The sequence below is a fragment of the Polypterus senegalus genome, chromosome 12 (assembly GCF_016835505.1).
Source record: "Polypterus senegalus isolate Bchr_013 chromosome 12, ASM1683550v1, whole genome shotgun sequence".
Lineage (NCBI taxonomy): Eukaryota > Metazoa > Chordata > Cladistia > Polypteriformes > Polypteridae > Polypterus > Polypterus senegalus.
This window is the reverse complement of record NC_053165.1, coordinates 2,601,717-2,622,295: the sequence shown is the minus strand read 5'-3', so window position 1 is coordinate 2,622,295 and position 20,579 is coordinate 2,601,717. Positions and strand designations below refer to the sequence as shown.

Genomic DNA, 20,579 nt, shown 5'->3' with positions numbered 1-20,579 from the left:
CATGTGACTTTGCCGTTTGGTCGTGTAAGCGGGATGAATGCCGCAGCATACACCCGACATTCGCCATCTAAGCTGGACGTTTAACTTACAAGTCGAGTTTTACTTTGCCTACCTGCCACTTGTTGTTCAGACTGGATATCTGACATGCACACTTGACATTTACTGTACAAGCTGAACATTTGTAAAATAAGTTCAATGCTGCTTATATTCGTTTGATTTTTCCAATTCAAGCTGGACATTTGACAGAACTTTTTTTTATTTTATTTTGCTTACAACAAAAGTGCCCAGCTCTACCAAGGCCATAACAAAATCCCCTCACCCCCCCAAACACCCACGGCACACTCGTTGGGCTTCCTGTCGAACGGAAGGCTGCTGCCCGATCCAACGGTGACACCAAACGCTCATTTGTTCGCATGCCAAGATGGAAGAGAAGCCCGAGCCGAAGGCGATTCGAGTCCAGCGCAGACTGGCATCGTGCCCGTCCTCTTGGTGGGCACCTTGATCGCGATTTCCCTTCGTAAAGGTGAGCGGGCGTCTCCAGACCTCCTCCTCCATTCCGGTAGGTAGCCGGAAGCGCCGAGACACGAGGTGAAGTTTACGAGTCCGCACGTTCCGCGCCCGGCGCGCTGCGTGTTTTTTTTCTCTCTCTCTCTTTTTTCTGCCCCGTCAGTGTGCCGCCGCCGCCGCACGCCCGTCACGTGATCCGCCCCGCTGAATCGGCTGCGCTTTTCTGTCGCAAGAGGTGCAGAGGTCCTCCTGCGGCTACAATGAGGCTGTGATTATGAAAAAGAGAAAAAGGGGGAGAAGAAAATCTCCATGGGAGGAGTCTGCCGTGACGCGTCTCAATTCAGCCTGCAGCAGAAAAATCTTCAGTGTGCACAGTGGTCTCCAGATGAGCCGAGCCGCTTCTTCTTCTTCTTCATCTGCGGCGCCCTTGTCCTTTCTGTTCGCTCTAAAATAATGCATGCAGAATGGAGGGGGACATAGCACGGGCTCTGCCGCAAGCTCGCTCGTTCCGTGGGTGAATCGCCACTTCGCCCAGGAAGCTGGTGCCCGCAGCCCGCTGGAGCCCTGCGAGGAGGTGCCCTCGTTTTCCGTAGTGGACTTTCTCGGCTGTCACCTTTTCCATTTCTCTGAAGCAGGTGACTCTCTCCAGCCCCGGCTGACCAAAGACACACTTCTGGCCTTCTTGCTCTTCTTCGGCTTTTCTCGTCTTGAATGTCGAACCTGCCCCTTGTGCTGCCAATCCCAGGGCGCCTTTCATAAAGGCAAAGAAAAAAAAAAGGGGGAAGAAGGAAAAGGAGGTCGCCTCGATAGCGCCGCTCGTTCCTGAAGGGAAGGCAGGAGATCGAACTGTTCTCCCGCTTCGACTGCCCCTCGGATCTCCGGACCCTCCTTCGGCACTTCGCGAAATACCCCGCAGACTCCCCGGCAACATGTCTTCGCAGGCCAAATTCAAAAAGGACAAGGAGATCATCACCGACTACGAGACGCAAGTGAAAGGTTGGTGTTGTCTGTCTTAGCCGACCGGCGCGCTCATTGTCTGTCGGCGTTTGATTTGATCAGCATACTTGATTGTTATTATTATAATTGTATTGTTACTGCTGTTTCGCCATTGCGGCTGCTGTGTGTCTTGTAAAGTCGCCGGTGATGAGCTGTGGAGCTAAACGGAAAGCATCCCTCCATGAACTAACTGTGTGTCCACATACGTGCGACACTGAGGTGTCCGAATGCTGGACTGACCGCAATGCAGCGGCGAAAGCGGGGCCGCCGAGGTGCAGCCGCGCCACTCGCCCTGCGGATCTTGTCTAAGGTTACTGGGATCGATCGCCTTTGGTGTGGAGGAAGCGAAACTGAGCCCCCCAGTTGCTCATGGCTGGGGGGGTGTCCAGCGCTGGAATTCCGCTTTTACTGCTGTGAACTTCCCCGGGTCCTGAATTAGACTTGACGCAGTGTGTGCGTTGTGACCAACTGGTGTCAAGTCCCTGAAGACAAAGATGTCGCTGCCACTGCCCGCCGCTGCCCGCCGCTGCCCACACTGAGGGCCACGTGCGCGCGCGCGTGTCCCTCGCTGTTTTGTTTTTTCCTTCCCTTTTTCTGACTGGCTACGCGGAGCCATTTTTTCCCCGGTGAGGCGTGTACGGCCCTGTAAACGTGACACCGTTCTGGAGTGGGACCAGTTGTATTCATCTAAATATAAAATCCCCAGTTCAGTGACCGCCTCCCTCCCAGCCTGTGCTGTAGATTGCACTTTAATTGGGCAGGGTGGCGCAGTGGTTAGCGCCGCCGACTCGGTGATGATGGTCTGGTCGGTCGGGGTACAAGTGAACAGACCTGGTCTTGACCCCCCAGTGTTGCATTGGGCAGGCTCAGGTGCCAGGACAGCAGTAAGTGGGTCACGTAAGTATGTTGGTATTATTAATATTACTAATAGTAAGCACACAGTTGTGTGAAGTTACCCGTGAAAGTAAAGCTGCTGTATCTGAAATTCTGATCATTGAATGCATGAAAAGCGGATTCGCCCACTCATGTACTGCCAATGAACTGGCAGATGGCGCAGTTTAACCCATCTAGTGCCAGTGTCGCAGGAAGGATGTCAAGGTGGTCCTGAGGTGGTCAGTGCCGGCAGCCTTGTTTTATTCCAGTGAGGTGCCTTGTGCCTTACTCTTGACACAGGTGACACTTTCATTTAGAAGAAGGTGGCAGAGGCCCCTGTTGAACTGGGGGTCACCTCTCCCCTCTCGCTGTCTCCTTGTCTTTCATTCCCATGAGTGAAGGGGCGGGCCCCCAAATGGCCGTGATGTGTGCGGCAGAAATGCATGTTCCACGTGACCGGATGCGATGCTCTCCATCATCCTCCATTGATAATAAAGCAGAGGCTCCAGGTGAGGTGACCCACGTCAGGAATGGGCCGGCGTGCCTCCTCGTCTCAGAGTCTGAGCTGCCGATACGCGGCTGCCTCCCTCCGTTCAGTCCGTCACGCTGTTTTCACGTCTCCTTTCTAACGCCTTTTCGGCCAGAGACTCTGATAACGTCGACCCAAGGCGGCCCCTGCAGTCCTGTGGGTGTTGACCTGTCCACGGAGTCAGAGGGGCTTCCTGTTTTAAAGCCATTTATGTTCAGTTGGGTCTTTATGTCCACTTTGATAAAATCACATCATACATAAACACGTACACGAGACACGTCTACGTTCATAGCTACAATTACAAGTGCGAGCTGAGATAAGCCCACCATCCGGCTATTGGACTGAAGGCAGTCGATTACAGCGCTAAACAACTGAACTGAAACCCGTCAGGATCGGCCGTGTCACAAACGCACAGGGAGCTCAAGAAATCCATCAGCCGACAATCAGGATTAAAGGGGAGCCGGGCGGGCGCCTGAGCCGTGCCTACCCGTCAGTGCCGAGGGCCGTGCCGTCAATGTCAGGCCGCTGCCGGAGGAGCTTGAACTGAAAGATGTGCTGGCGAGAGCTCGGGTGCAAAGAGGGCGGAGTGGCAGCGAGGCACAACATGGAGGAGAAGAAAGGGGGTGGCTGAAGGTGGGCCGCAGGAGGAGCTGCTGGTGGTCTATGGCAAGGTGACAAAGGGCCTGTATCTGTCTGCTCTATAGCGCCTTTCACATCTGGCCGTGTCTGCCAGCTCTGTAGCAACGTTCTGCGTGGTGTCCTACTTTATAGCACCTTTCCTGTGAGTTGATCAGTTACTCCACTTTGTAATCGCAGGTTTCAGTATCTTCTATGCTATCCGTCTGTCACTCTGTCTCCATTCTCTTGGTCACATAGAGCCTTTCACATATATTTCATACATGTCTACTCTATCATTGATCTGGGACCTTTTATGTCTTCTTTATATAAATGTCTCTCATGTCCCCCCATTGTTATATAGCGCCTGTATCCACGTATGTATTAATCAGTTATACAGTACCCTTCATATCTGCGGTACTGTGCCTTTCTCACCCATCCACATGTCCCAATGCAGAGTGTAATGTCGTTGTCTTCATCATGATGAAGGTGCCCTTAAGTGCTGCACAAAGCCTCTTCACATCCGTCTTCTCCTGTCTGTCCCTCTCTTTATCAAACACTTGGCTTTCATCGAGGAGGCGGCAGGCCTGGCTTCTCCATTTTCACTCTACTGGGTTGTCGTCCACAGCGCCACATACCACATAGCGTGGCTGGTGCCCTGGCGTGTCAGGTTCTATGAGGAGACCCACTGGTACAGGATTCGCTTTAGTTTTGTCCTTGGATTTCCTAAATGCCTCCCTACAGCCTGCGTTTGCCACAGAGCGGCGTGAGGCAGTGTTAATGGTGGGATTGCTAACTCGGCCTTTGCCTGCCTCTAGTTTGACAATTCCTCCTAGTGTTGCTGTCTCACAAGAATGGAGATGAATTTCTTACGACTGCATGGGGCCTTTGTGCCAAGCATGGCAGAATGAAATGACAGAGCCGTCATGCTGAGATGGAGACAGATGCCAGAGAAAGCTGTGGGGCTGCCATAGAGATTCACACTTCTGCTCCACAAGCGGAATTTGCGCCATGGTGGTAAAAAGGCAACAACTTCTCCTCCTCCTCTGATCACAACATAAAGTTGGACGAGGAACTGCTTAAACATGGAGGGGAGATGGCAAAACAGAGGAAACGTGAGGAGGAGGTCAGGATGGGAATTTAGCACAATGGGAAGGCAGGTACCCGATGCCAAGGCAGTGCTGCCCCCAGTCCTTAGCGGAGTATCAAGGACATCTGTGTGTGTTACAGCGTCAAACCCATGCATTGTCAGGAAAACAAAGACAGGGCCGCGTCCCAAGATGGCCGAGCGGCTCGGGGACACCAGGTCAGCAGATGTGCAGGCGACCGTCTTAGGCACTCGGGTGTCTGTGCAAGCTGGCTAAAACACTCCATGGGTGGTCCTCGGAGAGAGCCTCCCTTACGTGTCGTGCCAGGCTTTGGTGGCTTCTCTGGAGTTTATGGGGCTGCTGGGTGTGAACTGGGCAGCACAGGCGGGCCTTTCACTTTTTGACGATGACCCTAACTTACACTGTAAGGAGTCTGTGACAAATGAGCTGCACCCTGTTGTTGGGGACCTTCACTGTATTATGTCATCAGCTGCCCTCTTAAAATCAAGTTGTGCCATTGGGCAATGCAGCCATAGGTAGCACAATGGTTGGCACCAAAGCCTCACGAGTTGAGTGTCCTGCATGTTCTCCATGTGTCTGCATTGTATGGGTCAGGCTAACTGGCCAACCCAAACTGGCCCCTGAACTGGTGACTCGTCCAGGCCTGTGACCCGCCTTGTGCCCAGTGCTGCCATGCAGGCTTGGGCCCCTGAATTTTATCTGTAAATGCACCTTTAGCAAATGAGCCTCGTGTGGCTTTCTTGAGGAATCAGACTAGTCCAATGGCCGACAGTCTGTGTGTGTTTTCTTGAGCGAGTTTCTCCAGCGGTGCCCTGGCTTGGCTCCTTATAAAGGAATAAGGTGACTGTGACACCGATACAGATGAAACGGACTCTCCGCAGTATTGGCACAGGACTGTTTTACACTGCATTGAAGTAATAAATATAAATCATGACTTTGAGAGGTGGTGTACACCTGAGATGCCAGGGGAAACCACAAAACCACAGGGAGAACATACAAAGTGACCTTGTGCAGTGAAATGGTGGTGTAGTGAACTTGGGTTCATGGAGAGGCGAGGCAGTCATGGCTCGCCACTCCTCCTTATTGGAATATGACGGTGACAGACTGGCTTCCTACCCCATGATAGCTGCTGCCTTCTACCCATGGCTGCGTGGAAGGGCTCAGGTGCTTTATGGAGAGCCCACAGTAAGGGGAAGGAACATAATCTGACATGGCATTCTTAAACCCACTTAATGTAAGTCATGGGAGCGACTGGAGCTCATCCGGTCAGCACTGGACACAAGGAAGGGGCCAACCCTGGATGGGCTGCCAGTCTGTCACAGGGTTCACTTGTGCAAACAAGGACAATTCGCCTAAGCTGCACATCTTCTGGGATGTGGAAGAAAAACCTACACAGACGTAAAGAGAACCCGAGGATCAGCAGGACTGAGAACTGCGAGGCAGCCTTGCTAAGTGCCGAACGTCTTGTCTGCCATTATCTCACTACTTCCCTACCTTACCCGGCGGTGCCTCTGGCTCACAACGTCGTCTCTGAGGGAGCCTAACAAAATGTGACATCTCACAAGGCAGGAAGCAAACCCGGAGTGGGCACCAGTCCTTTTCAAGCCCAATTGTACATACAAGGCCAATTTGAAATGACCAATTAATCTAACCTGAGGGTCAAAAGTGAAGGTGGAAAACCTCCAATGACGTCACAGGAGGACATCCGTCAAGATGGATGACAGCCATTGTGTAGAATCTGACTCCCGAATGCCTGCACCTGTGAGGCAGCAGCGCTACTAACCACTGTGCCACCATGCTGCTCTTACATCGGTAAGTGGACTGACCTGGAGATTTGATCATTTGTGTATTGTGTCTGAGGATGGCAAGGCATTGCAGTGAATGGATAGTCATTGTGATGCAAATCAAGTGTTGTTTTTGTGATGTGAAGTGTGGAGATTACAACTGACTTTACTGTTCCTGGCAACCTTACCCCAACTCCATGATAGAAAGAAAAAGAAAGGTGCCAGGACCACGGGGTCAGTCTGCATGATTGAGCCAGTGACCAGCCAGAAAGGCAGCTTGTAGCTTACCTCTCGCTCGACTCCACATATTCTCCATCTAATTTGCACAGGCCAAGCTTGCCGGCTCCTTTGTCTGTCATTAGCGGCTTTTAGTGAACTTCACCTTTGACCCCATTCTGATGCTCCACTGCTTATTTCTCCCATTCACTCCGATTCCCTTCCTCCTGCCGTGTCCCCAGCTGGGCAGTCGGGATTGCCGTCCATCTCCTTAATTTGGCAGCTCCAGTCTGCCAGCTGAGGAAAAACTGATGCAGTAATAATCCACATGGCTCTCAAGAAATTCCACTCATGAAGAGAAAATGGAAAGATTATTGAGGGCACATGTGCATTCTGTCAGTCTTTCCTAAATGTGCCGGCCGCTTTTTGGCGTTCTGTGTCATGTGACACGTTTTCCCTTTTCTTGCCTCCTTTGATGTCCCTGCTTCCTCTTTGTACCACCAGTGTGGGATTTGCGTGCAACTGCTGTGCCAATGAAAGACACTATACACTGCGAACCAAAGAGAGGCAGATTCTAAGCGCTTTGTCTGTGTGGCAGAGTTGGTGGTGCTGCAGTTGGTACCCAGCAGTTTCATCCAATGCCCTTTCACTCATGGTGTGCCTTTTAACCTTGGTACTCATCCTTTAAGGGAGATCAGCTGGGCGGTCTTTGGTTCACAGATGACCCTTAGATCAGAGCAAAATCATCAACATTCCCTGATGCCTATTTATACGCAAATTAAATACGGCTAATATGAAATGTTAATATGAAATCAAGTGATGCTGTGCTAGTCTGTGGCTGGCCCAAATCCGGATGCCCTGTGTGCGGTTCCACTCACCGTCCTACAGAATGGCACCTTCAGATGGCAGAGCCCAAACTGAGGGATGTCACAGCTGTACTTTTTCTACTACTGTTAGTTGTTGGCTGTGGATGTTCAATGACTAATTTTAGTTCATATTTTATTAACATAAAAGTACTGACAGGAGTACACATTGGGCAGTTAAAATCTCTGGTGAAGCTAAAATGGCTGCCACAATGGATCGAAGGGTCGTTGTAGAGGTTTGCCATTAAATTGCAGTGTCAGACAAATATGGACTCATTGCATGTGCAGATAATGCAGCCATGAGGTTGTAACATAAAGTCAGTGTTCATTTGGCGCATCCGTGACAAGGCCCAGAGCCACGTGCTGCTTACCGAGCTCGATTTCTCTCCCTTTCATGTCCACACAAGTAAAGTGACTTCTGCTGTTCCTTGCTCGCACTTTTTACCTTTACCTCGTGATGTTCACTTAACTTACCTGGTACGACTTCAGGTCGCAGGAGAGATACGTCGGTGTGGCCTGGCCGAGCTTCATGCAGGCTGCTGATGTGACTGCCTGTTCCCTGCCACGTGCGACTCTGGCACTGCTTCAGTGATCTTTATCAAGGATTTGTCTGGCTATTAAGAGCGGCTGACGGAAAAAACAAAAAAACAAGTTGAAATGACTGACATTTGAAGAGCAAATGACAGGACACACAGTACAGTGATGTGTCTCAGGTTAAAGATGGAGGACTTTGCATATTTGTCAATGGGTTTTTGAAATTTCAGAAATGTGCACATCACATCCTATTCAAGACATCTCAATGACAACACACCACTTTTTGACAAATGTCCTTGAAGAATGAGTGCACCCAATTCCAGCCAAATCAGTCCACTGGGAGCCAAGGCGTTTCACTGGGACAGACTTATGTGAGCCCACCTAAGACGCATCAGAGTGTGATGTCGAGTACCTCGTTTGTCATACGCCGTGCGTTCTCATGTTTTCATATTACCGGTAAATTGTGATAAAAGTGAAATATTACTAACAGCAAATAAGCGTTGGTGTCACAGTATTATACTAATATATGAATACACACAGGGCCCGTACTGTCACATCTTATTTATATAGCGCCTTTGCTTTGCTCAAAGTACAGGAAGAATAACCTGCGATTCAGAGCGTTAAACACCACATAGGAGGCACATTAAAGAAACTGAAGGCTCTGGGCCAGAACAGACACATAAAAGACGACAGCATGGCTGAGCCTGGATGATGCAGTTCTGTTTATTGTGAGAAGGGAACTTTATCTGGGACTGTCCATCCAGTGCAGACATTTCTAATATCCAAGAGGGCAGCTCTCATGCCATCTGGTATGGGCACCTGGTGTCCAGCTTTTGAAGGTTCAGACTTCTACCAAAGCTTTGGAATTTGCCACACCAAGTCTAATAGAATCATCTTGGCTGCCAATTCAGTTGGCTGTGAATTGCCGTCCGTGGCTTTGTAGGCCTTCCACACTTGTAACCGGCGCGCATTTCTAGAAAAGTCTGAAAGAAGGTCAGCTGAGTCAAGAAGAGGAAAGCTAGACCCTTTTAAAGCCCATCTTGGCCAAAAATCCATATCACAATATAACAAAACATTCTGATAGTTTAGGTAGATAACTGGACAATGTATGTACTTACTCTGAAACAAATATATTGCTGATTAGTCTAACTGATGTATTGACTGCTATAATTAACACAGACAGGCAGACGCCCATCAGCAGATTAGATGGACCCTAAACCAATAACAGTGCCACTTCCCTCCCTCACACATCACAAGACACAGCTTCCCCTGTTTGCAGTGACTCGCCAATGGGATGGAGCCAAACGGCACTCTGGGTAATATCCTTATCCAGCATACGTGATGTCACATCCAGGGCTTGGCTCTCATTCATGTCCATACACAAACAGGTCACCTGTAAGACAGTAACACGCCCGCACACCTCTCGATTCCTTTATTTGTAAACGTATTTGACGTTTAACACTAATTTTTAGCTTATTGGTGTAACGGTTTTCTCAAAGTCCATACCAGAAGAAGAATGTCATTCTGTATACAAGATCAACAGCCGTGTTGCCCACTACTTGACTGAACTCGGCTTCACAATCAGCTCGTCATTCTCGCTTCTGCTTCTCTACAAGTTTTCAGGTAATTGCAGCACAGAAACTGGAGGAAGGAGTTTGTCAAGGACGCCGATTTGTGTTTTTTATGAATTAAAATGGAGGTCTGTATTTGAACACTCTCTTCTATCTCATGGCACTGGACAGTGGTGACCTGTTGATCAGACTTTCAAGTAGGAACTTCACTGGGCTCTGTACACATCACAAAGCGACTATCATATACTATTATAGAATATAATTCTTAAGCCAGCTTAATCTACTTCATGCCATACCCGAACAGCACCATCTTTGGGCCCACTTCAGCACACCTGCTCAAACCTCACACGTGGTGCCAGTTTTCGCATTCCTAAAGTATCGTAACGTCTGTATATTTAGGGATGTGGAAATGGAACTGCTGCCAGCATGGGAAGAATCTGCAGACTGTACAGGTACAGCAACCTGGCATGACATTTGAACCCTGGGCTCTATTTTTATGAGGTGGTAGTGCCAAGCATTGCACAGTCATGTGACCGGCGTGTGCTAAACTGTATTGTCTACAGTATATCCTCTCGTTATCTTCTTGTATCCATGTAAAAACCTCTTACTCTTTGGACTTTCCTGCTGCACCCAAATTCCCCTCGTGGGACAGTGAAAGTCCACTCCATAGCCAGCCATGTGTCCTCAATGGGGCTGGAGGGAGCTTGAGCTGAACCGAACAACACTCCCCATGGACAGAACACGAGTCCTTTAAAGAGAAGACACACACACACACACACACACTTCACACAAGGGCAGCAGGAAGATGCCACAAGACCCACATTGGTACAGGGTGCAGATATGTGAAATGTGGAAGAGCACAGTGCTGTCACTTCATTAATCTTAGCTGTATAGTACAATACAATGCATATTAACATTTATCTCTAAGCTAATGTCTGCCTGTGTGTCCAGTACCTTCAAGCAATCGGATCGGTCAGTTTAGCTTTGATCTGATTGGTCAGTTTCACAGTGGTTGCACGATTGAGACAGGAAGTGCCAGGCAAGGCTGCTTGACACTCCCAAGGGGTCTGAGGAAAGGCGTAGGAGGAACGCTGAGAGTCGCCTTCAACCACAGGAAGTATTGAGAAGAATAAGAATGATGTTTTCACAGCGGGTAACGGGGGCCTGTCTGCCACTGGTGCTAGTCAAGAAGTGGACAAGAGATGAGCAGGACATCTCGAAATGAGAGTCTGAATAAGCAGGCTGTATGGGAATGCAGTCGAGAGAGAAAGTGCTGCACGAGAGAGGTTGAGACACATGAGGGTACTGAGGATGGGCATAGGAGCAGCGCTGAGGGTACACAAAGATAAGAGATAGCGGAGATTTTTTTAAATGCACTCTATTACCCATCTTTGACAGTTAACATAGCTGTAATGTAATTTTTCCATAAATTGAAAACACATTAAACAGAAACTGGAGAACTGATGTGTTAGCAGTGGGACACGTTTCTTAATAATCGCTGGGTTTCCGTTTTCTGTTAGCTGCACAGCAGTAAGACTGAGGGTGGAGGCCCTTTGCACCCGGATCAGGCAGCGGCCAGTGAATTGCCCAGGATTAGGCTAACCAGTCAGCGCATTCTGCTGACAATAAAAGAGAAGCCTCGGCAGCTAATGAGAAACAGGCAGTCACCGAAGAGCCAAGCAGAACAGGATGGCTTTTTCTCCCGCGAGTATGAAAATAGTGTGCTGTGGTTGTGGCACAGGCCCGTCCTTCACAACATGACTTCGGTGAAGGCTGAATAGCTCTGAGCAGCAGATGCAGCTTTTACACGTCTGACTGGCAGGGCCCAAGTGGGCCGGCGGATGCGCTGCATTCGGCTACGTTTGAGCGGTTTGGCCCGGCCTGATGGGGCTGCCTACTCACAAACCCTGAGTCGGCGAGTCCCGTCAGAGCCAGTGCTTCATCTGCTGTGCTGTCAGATCAACTGGATTGTCGGCTCAAATGCGCCAATTCGAGTGCCGTGCTGTGCTCTGATCTGACACTTAACCAGATATTCAGCTGCTGCTGTTTTTAACAGGGCTCCATACGTATGGCTGTGCGTTCAAATTAAAAGAACAGACCACAATGTCTGAAAACGTCTCTGACACGAAAGTGAAAACAACATGATGGGTGAGAGCAGGCAAGGTTTTATTTTTCAAAGACAGGACATTTTTGTGCTGTAACAAGGCATCGGCTGAAAACCACAAGGCCGCAAATTCAGATCTTGTCGCTGATGTACTGCGACCGTCAGCAAGTTCCCGAATATGAGCGTCCTGCCGTCCAACTGCAAAAATATAAGACACAGACAGCATGCACGGGCTTCATGTAAGGCGCTTACAGAGGAAAGGAGCTAAAACAAAGGCAGGTGCTATTAAAGCATCTAGGAGATGTCCGTGTTATCGTCACTCCAACGCACATCGGGCCTCACAGCTGTCTGTGTTGGGACGTGACAAGGAGGTGACAGGCAGACTGGCCCAGACGACGAATCTCTTTTATTGTTTCCTCTTGGATTCTTCACAGGCTCCTGAAGGTGTCATCGCGTTTGCATTGTACTCCGTTTCTAAATGCGTGTGCGCCACATAAGAGGGTTCAACCAGTCAGGACGGGCCTCGAGTGCATCGTCCGTTATGTGGATTTCTGTATTCGATATTCCACTCTCTCACGTCAAAGCACGTGCACACCAATGGTGCCCTCTGTGAGTGTGCGACTTAATGTGGCCCCTGGCGGACTGGCACCCCATCCACCGTCAACAACTGCCTTGCCTTCAATGTGGCTGGGATAACATAAGTGTGTTAAACCAGCTTGAAAATGGATGGAGCTCACTGGCACCACCAAGTTCCATGTGCAGACGTCTTCTGGCATGCTGTCACTCTTGCCCACTGTTCCGTTTCAAACTCCTCCACACCAGCACCTCCCCATTCTGAGCTCACTGTCTGGTGACCTGATTGAGCTTTTCAGCCTTGGCCCATGGTCACATCTGGGTGACCCAGGTGACATCATCAAGCTCTGGGGCTACACGGGTAGAACACCCTCTAGTGGCCCCATGTACTCCTTCACTTTAATAGCACCACAGAGTGGGGGCCAAATTAGCCATCTTCACCATATTCTTAAGAAGATGCAAGAAATTGCACCCTGTAGTGGCTTGGGGGGCTCCAGATCGAATATCCAGATATTCCCTACTTATTTCAGGATCCTGATCAACACAGGCCTGTTACCAGTTGTGCCACCTACTGGTTACAAGAACCGCTATTGCCAACTTTTCTTCATAATATACACAAATATACCAGGTGACTTTAAGTACAATTTACAACAATCCACATCAGCCACATCCTGAAAAGGAAAATCCTCTAGGCAAATGATGACCAATTGATTTGGAAAAAAGATGCCTGAAAACCTGTCCAGCATGTGTGATGTCACATCAACAGCAGCATAATTTATGTCTCTCATAGCCCGAAATCACACAAGGACTGCCGCAGTGGGCTTTAACAGGCCCTGGTTTTGACAACCCTCAAACCCTCATCTTCCTAAGACGACAAGAAAAAAACTCCCCAAAGAAAGACCCTTGTAGGGGGCAGAAAGAAGAAACACATCCACTGCAAGGCAGCCCTCCTGACACCACGGACGGAAAAGAGCTGACAAAGATGAATGAAATGTATGAAAGAAGGCCTAGAGTCCACTGAGATGCCATACCGTCAGGTGCTAGTGGTGGACATTTAGCAGCATGGTGTAAAGTAATGACAGGCCGAGTAAAGGTTAGTGTGGCAGTGCAGTGCGGTGCGCCCTCTCTCAGGGTCACCTCTTATGGTCCTGTGATGCTGAAGCAGACAGCCGGCCTGTGGTTGCTTTCTTCACACGTGGGGCTCCCCAGTTTTGGTTTTGACTTTTACTTTAATGAAGGTGTTTGTTGGGTTGGTGCTTTGGGTGCTGTTGCAGTGGGCACAGGAACTGGCAAGTAGGTATTGTTGCTGTGCTGGTCACCTCCATTCATTTAGTATGCCCTGCTTTTTTTGTCAGCTAACGCTTAACACTCAGAGATTTGTACACCAAACGGGAATCAAATCTAGAAGATGACTGGGGGAAGGTCAAAACCTGAAGTTGTTAGCTAGGTGCCACACGGCAGGCACATCAGCTGCCCGGCACCTCCTTACCGTTATGTTTGAGCCAAGGCCTCATCCGCAGGTCTTTTCTTTTTACTTACTTTTCATGTTATGGTTCTATGTGTGCATTTCTTTAAATGTCTGTCCAGTCCCTTTTTGCACTTTATTATTCTTTAATAAATATTTTGTATGGACAGTGGGTAGCGCTGCTGCCTCGCAGTTAGGAGACCCTTAAGGGTTCACTTCCCGGGTCCTCCCTGCGTGGAGTTTGCATGTTCTCCCCGTGTCTGCATGGGTTTCCTCCCACAGTCCAAAGACATGCAGGTTAGGTGGACTGGCGATCCTAAATTGTCCCACGTGTGTGCTTGGTGTGTGTGAGCGTGTGTGTGCCCTGCGGTGGGCTGGCGCCCAGCCCGGGGTTTGTTTCCTGTCTTACGCTCTCTGTTGGTTGGGATTGGCTCCAGCAGACCCCCATGACTCTGTAGTTAGGAAATAGCAGGTTGGAAGATGGATGGATGGAAATATTTTGTGCATTTCTGTCCTTATTTCCATTTAGTTGATATTTGGTATGTCCTTTGTGTATTGAGCCCCCTATGGGTTGTGCCTCCAGCTCTGATCTCCCCCCCAGCCCCTGCTCAAGCCTACACCTTTATTGTGTTGGGCCTTCTTAAGTTTGGAGTAAGTCTCGCCTTGGAGGTGGGCCTTAACAGAGCCTCACTTCTAACCTGTGAAGTGATGTTGGGAAACTGGGTCAATGAAAAAAACTGCAAATAGAGCAGCCTGGCACCTCTTTAAAGATAAGGGGGCATGTGCTCAGGTGACCCTGAGGCATAAAAGCAAAATACAGTAAGTGAGTGAGTGAGTGAGTGGTAGTGCTGCTGCCTTGCAGTAAGGAGACTGCACTGTGTGGACAGCACTCCGAGCAGTGAGAAAGGCGCTATATAAATGTAAAGAACTAGTATTATTAAAATCAATTTACACATGGGGGGAGGTCATCAGTGGAATCACCAGGGTCTGTACTTTGAATTTATACTAATGGCAGTGATTCCTGTGTAGATAGTAAACCTGTGAAAATCATAAATGATACAAAAATGAGCGAGAGAGTGGATATGAGGAGGTACAAACACAATTCAGAATGAGGCAAACACCTGGAAAATGCAGTTTAATGTAGAAAAGTGCTAACTGCTACATGTGGGCCAAAGGAATGTCAATTACAAATACAAGATGGGAGACACTGAGCGTCCTTTGACCAGGATTTAGGGATTTGTGTTAATACTACATTCTCATCATCTAAGCAATGTTTAGAAGCGATTCAAAATAAAGGCAAATAAAATGTTAAGGAATGGCACAGAGAAGGCTGGGTCGGGACTGAATCCAGGCCTTCAAAGCTCTCAAAGGCATCGATAAGGCAAAATGCTTTCAATAGCAAATCACATACTTGAGGATAGCAGTGGAAACTGACAGGGCATTGAAGACTGCATCGGAATTCAGGAACAAACTACCATGCCGTGAAGTGGAAGCAGACAATTTTAAAGAAGGAACTGGAGGAGATACTGGGACAGCTTAGCTACTAACTAAACAAATAAGCCTGATGGACTGGGAGGTCTGTCAAGGTTCTTATTCTCTACATTTAGTCTAAATCCAGATACTTACCGTCTGTGAAGGTCTCTTCTTCCTCTCACTCCTTGTGTTGCTGCGGTGGAACAAATGCCCCAGATTCCTCTAAATGTTCTTCCAAAATTCAAAACATTACCAGCAAGAAATTTGTCCCTGCAAGCAAAAAAAAAAAAAAACAAAATCTTGGTACACATACTGTACATAATGATGCTCTGTGCCCTGATTAAATTTGTCATACTGTGATCTGTCCTCCGATTGGCAAAGCCTGCGCCCACAGTTTGAAGTATGCCTTCTGAGAAAAGCCTTCTGACTGCCAAAAAGTGCTGCCCGACCGCATCTTCAAATGGGATGCAGACTGTCGTAAGGAAAGAAGAGCAGGCACTCGTAACAGAGCGAGTTGAGCAGCTAGGGGGCAGCACACAGAAATGGGAGATGTGTCATCGTAAAAAGCTCTGGCTGTCAACTTTTAGGTTTCCTCACCCATTGAGCCCCTGGGACAGGACCTCCCAATCACCCAGGTGTGCTGGCTTTGGGGTCGGCCCGTGGTTTGAGTCATTCTCTCTGTTGCTATTTTCCCTTCCTCCAAGGTGGTCTTTACATCAAGTAAGTTAAAGCATGGCTGTTATTGCAAGTCGCTCTTTGCAAAGTAAATGTTTTTTGAGGGTCCGCCTGCTCAGGACATTACTTGAAGAATTAGGATTCAGATATTTTGCTGAGGATATTGGAGAGCGGTTTTGGCTTTGAAACGAGTCCCTTTAACCTTTTAAGTTTTTCTTGTTTGCTGCTTACGTTTGCTTCTTCATTTTAGTTCAGTGTTTTGGGGAGTGTTAGTTGTTCAGTTTAAAAGTTCTTGCTATTTTCATTTTTGTCTGTTAAAAAGTTATCTTTTTTGCTGTTAGGTGATTTAATCAGCTAGGCTCCTCTGTATGTATGTTGATACAATTTGCTGGCTTAAGATACTCCTTGTCTTTTTCCTTCTTACCCTACATCTAAACCTTAACTGTAAAAAAAATGAGACAAGGATGGTGATGATGATGATGATGATGATGGCAACCACAGGTTTAAAGAAATGTCTCCTGTGTGATGATGGTCCTCCAATGCAGATATGGTTGTCAGGCCCACAACTATAGACCCTGTCACAGGGACTGTCAGTTGCAGCCTTCACTTACATAATCTCAGCAAGTCTGGGAATGCTAGATGTGCTCTCGTGACCTTTAGTCGTGTAGTTTGACATCCCAGTGACTCTGTCAGAATGCTCGGCAACACCCGGTTTGATATGTCTTAAGTGTGTGACACAGCTGACAGCCAATGAGCGCTCAATGAGTAGCATGCGACTACGAGGAATAAGCAATGCAGGTGTTTAGGACTGCGAAAACGGAAGGGAGGCTCACCTGTCTCGTGTTTGTCGTACCTATGATGGGCTGCTAAGAGAAAAGGACGAGACTGCAGCTTGAAACCCTTTGTGTCAAGCGACATGTTAAGTGACTGTGAAAATGCTTTGCAAATATGAAACTGTGCTGAAAAGGTGTGAAATCTGTCATTCTAGTCGTGTAATCGGACATCCTGAGGGCAAACGAGATCAGCAAATGCCGTCATTAAGCTGAATATCCCAGGAATAATGACTTTGATCAGACTGTTTTAGTCATACGTCACCATCCATCCAGAAATCTTCCAAACCCACCAGGCACAAGGCAGGGACAAGCTCTGATCGGGGCAGCAGTCCACTGCAGGGTCACACGCGGACTCACTCGGGCCACACATACAAACTGGCATGTCTGTGGACTGTGGCAGGTCAGCTGGAGCTGATGGAGGAGCGCCATTTGGGCATGAAGGGCCATGCAAACCCGATGTCTTTACTGCGCCCCTCCTCATGCGTCACCAGTCTAATGAAATTCTTATTTGTATCTCACCACAGACTACTGTAGTGGCAGGAGAACAATACCGATAAACAGACATAGAAGACAAAAAGAATGAATGAATGCATCACCTCCATTGAATGGCACACTCGTCTGTCCATCTGTCTGTCTATACCGAGGCGCACACAGGAGAAGACGACTTCGGCACCGGCGTCCACGATAACGTGTTAAAACGTCCTGCTTGAGACAACTTAAACAGAATGGGGAGACAACTCCACTTATTTATGGTCCCAACTCCACACCAGCTGGAAAAACTGTCAGTGAATCTTTTTAACGACTTTGCTTTATCACTGCGAGTGAACAGAAGACAATTAAAAAGCACTGGACCTTAAGAGGATAAAGTAGTAGTGAAGTTGGAAGTAGTAAAAGTACTTGATAGTAACTAAAGCACACCAGTAGCCCCCAGCCGCCAAGACGGTCGTGTCCCCCCCGGCCGACGCTCATTCAGCGACACCACCGTTCTTGGTGACTTCACGTTTTGACATCGCCCCTCGACAAGTGCATGCTGGCCGCTGTTCCGAACTGAGGTGGCAGGGTGCGCGAGATACACAGGAGGCCGCTACAGTTAACGCCGAGTCCCGCATGGGGGGCCCTGGGATGACCCCTTTCGTATTTGATCACTGCAATCCTTTCAGACATCGCCATGCTCCGGAAATACGGTAATGCAGATGGAAATATTGATGTAACGGTGAACCGTACGGCCGTAAAGTATTGGCTTTGAACGCCTACACCGACGCTACGATGCAGTCGATTTGGAATTGCACGGTTCTCCGTTGTGAAAGGACAGGCCACGGTAACAGGAAACGATCCTTCGAGAAACACACACGGCACGGGTTGGCATGCGGTTCGAACAACGTTTCCAACCTACCTTTTGTTGTATTTTTCCTGTTTATGCTTCGGAACCTCCTCCTCGTCTGTCTGCCTGGCAGCGTTGTCTTCTTCATCATCATCATCATCTTCTTCTTCTTCATCATCATATTCTTCTTCTTCTTCTTCTGTTAATAGCGGTTGGCAAACCAGCGCGTGGATCCTTGGCGGCTTCGTCTCTGCCACTTCCGGTTTGTTACGCGGCTTTTTCAAGCGACGCGCCTTCAGTCACTGACGTCACGGCAGCGGGCGAAGAGCAGAAGGCGCTCAGCGTCCATATGCGGCTCGCATCGTGAAAAATCTCACGCAGTCCTTAATGGAGTGGCGTACTGCTTAAGGGTTGGACTTCAATTCCCGTGGCCATGGCTCCCAATCCTGGGACTCACCCCCTGCGTCCCCCAGCAAGTCACCTCACCGGTCTGCGCGCCAGGCGTTCAAAGATGACCATGGACAGAGGACTCCGGCTAAGAGTAATAAGAGTAAGTCGTTTTAATGTTGGTGCCGCGTTCATCGTGTCCTCTTCATAGGGACGGCGCACGCTGCCATTTCACGCGTTTTCTGACCAAACTAAGGCGTGTAGAAATACAGCCGCTGAGGTGCGCAGACGAGAAACAGTCGAGCCGTTGTTGCTACGAGGGGGCATTTCTTGGATTTGGTGCCATTGGGGCCTCAGCCCCCAGGTCGTTGTCGTGTTCTGAACCCATAGGTGAGAGCCAAGCGAGTCGTTACACTTGTAAAGCCTACATATGGGGGTGTCTGGGCTCCCTCTTAGGGAGTGGGGTGACGGCAGGAGTATTGGCTTGGGGTTTCAAGTGCACTGATGATAATGTAGAAAACAGAAGTGCAGATAGATTAGGAGGGGCTCATAACCCTGTAGCCCCCCATGCCAACACCGCAAGCTGTCGTGTAGTCTCACTGGAGGGGCTCATACTTCTGTAGCCCCCCATGCCAACACCACTAGCTGTCATGTAGTCTCACTGGAGGGGCTCATACTTCTGTAGCCCCCCATGCCAGTCTCACTGGAGGGGCTCATACCCCTGTAGCCCCCATGCCAGTCTCACTGGAGGGGCTCATACCCCTGTAGCCTCTGATGCCAGTCTCACTGGAAGGGCTCATACCCCATAGCCCCCCATGCCAGTCTCACTGGAGGGGCTCATACCCCGTTGCCCCCCATGCCAGTCTCACTGGAGGGGCTCATACCCCATAGCCCCCCATGCCAACACCACTAGCTGTCGTGTAGTCTCACTGGAGGGGCTCATACCCTGTAGCCTCTGATGCCAGTCTCACTGGAAGGGCTCATACCCCATAGCCCCCTAATGCCAACACCGCACGTGTTCTGCCATTTCAGCCGACTTCAGGAGGTTGTCCTGCTGTTTGACACTGCACTATTCCTTTTTTTGTTAAAACAGAACTGATAGATTTGCTAACGATATGTGAAGAATGTGGTGTGATTGTGAGGCTCTCTGACGTGACGTTTCATGACTCGCACACAGAGTAGTCGTGTTGCGCACACGCAGACTTCAACAGCTGTAAGGGGGCCGGAACGTCAGAACATTGAAGTCGACACTTGAGAGGTCTTAAATGTGAGAGCGAGTTCAATTTGTCTTTTTTTTTCGGTTCATATAATCGCTTCACTTGAAAATCATATTCTTTATTCCCCCAGAGGGTGTAAATGTCTAATTAACAGGCCGCGTGCTGTCTAACCTCCTGATTTTTAAGTAAGCCTCAGAAATCGCAGCCAGCCTGGGCCCTCAAGTCGGTGGTCGCCTGTGGGCTCTCTTAGAGTCGTGTGGATTTTGCCGTTGAACGCACGCCGAGCTTTGTGCAGAATTTGCATTCATAAACTGCGCGAAGGCCCTCCCCGCCCCCAGAGTTCCATTAATAATATATGAAATGGCAGCTGGATGAGTTCTCGGGGGACGCCAAGCCCCGCGGTCAGCTTCATGCTCCAGTGCTCTGCTTGAACCCTTCGTCTGCAGTGGAGCTCCGTCGGTTCCTGCCTGGGCTGGATGTGCAGTGGATGTTTTCTTGCTTTGTTGGAAGGCCTTATTGGCCGTGAGGGGCCAGGATTGTTGAATGAGAGGTCTGCTGCATGGTCTTGACAGACGGTGGGCACAGGGCCCAGGTTCATTTCTCATAAATGTGGAGGACCCTGTGGTTCCTGCAGCAGAAGCAGTGATAGGAGCATTGACAGGAAATACAAGAAGACTTGCAGGGTGATTGGAAGGGACAGATGAGGTCCACTGGATTGTGGCCCGCACACCCCCTTGAGGTGCCATCCAGTAATGGCACTCTGGCTTGGCATCCGCTGACCTGTTTATGGGAGTCTTTTGTACAGTTCATTTTGCTTTCTTACTCTTTTCTGATGTGGTGTTACTGGTGATGCCATGGCTTATGCCACAGACTGCAGGTTACCATATTCGAGCCCGTATATTGGATGCCATTTTCACGATTACAGATAAAGGAG

The 20,579-nt window shown here is 49.1% G+C and overlaps 1 protein-coding gene across 1 annotated transcript in view; it reads left to right on the top strand.

The window, feature by feature from the left end:
- Positions 1-659: 659 nt before the first annotated feature.
- Positions 660-20,579, top strand: part of srgap3 (SLIT-ROBO Rho GTPase activating protein 3) — a 76,780-nt gene continuing 56,860 nt past the window's right edge. The window contains 1 exon segment of the mRNA XM_039771077.1: positions 660-1,503. Within this exon segment, the coding sequence (XP_039627011.1) occupies positions 1,437-1,503 (67 nt within the window). The 5' untranslated portion in view covers positions 660-1,436.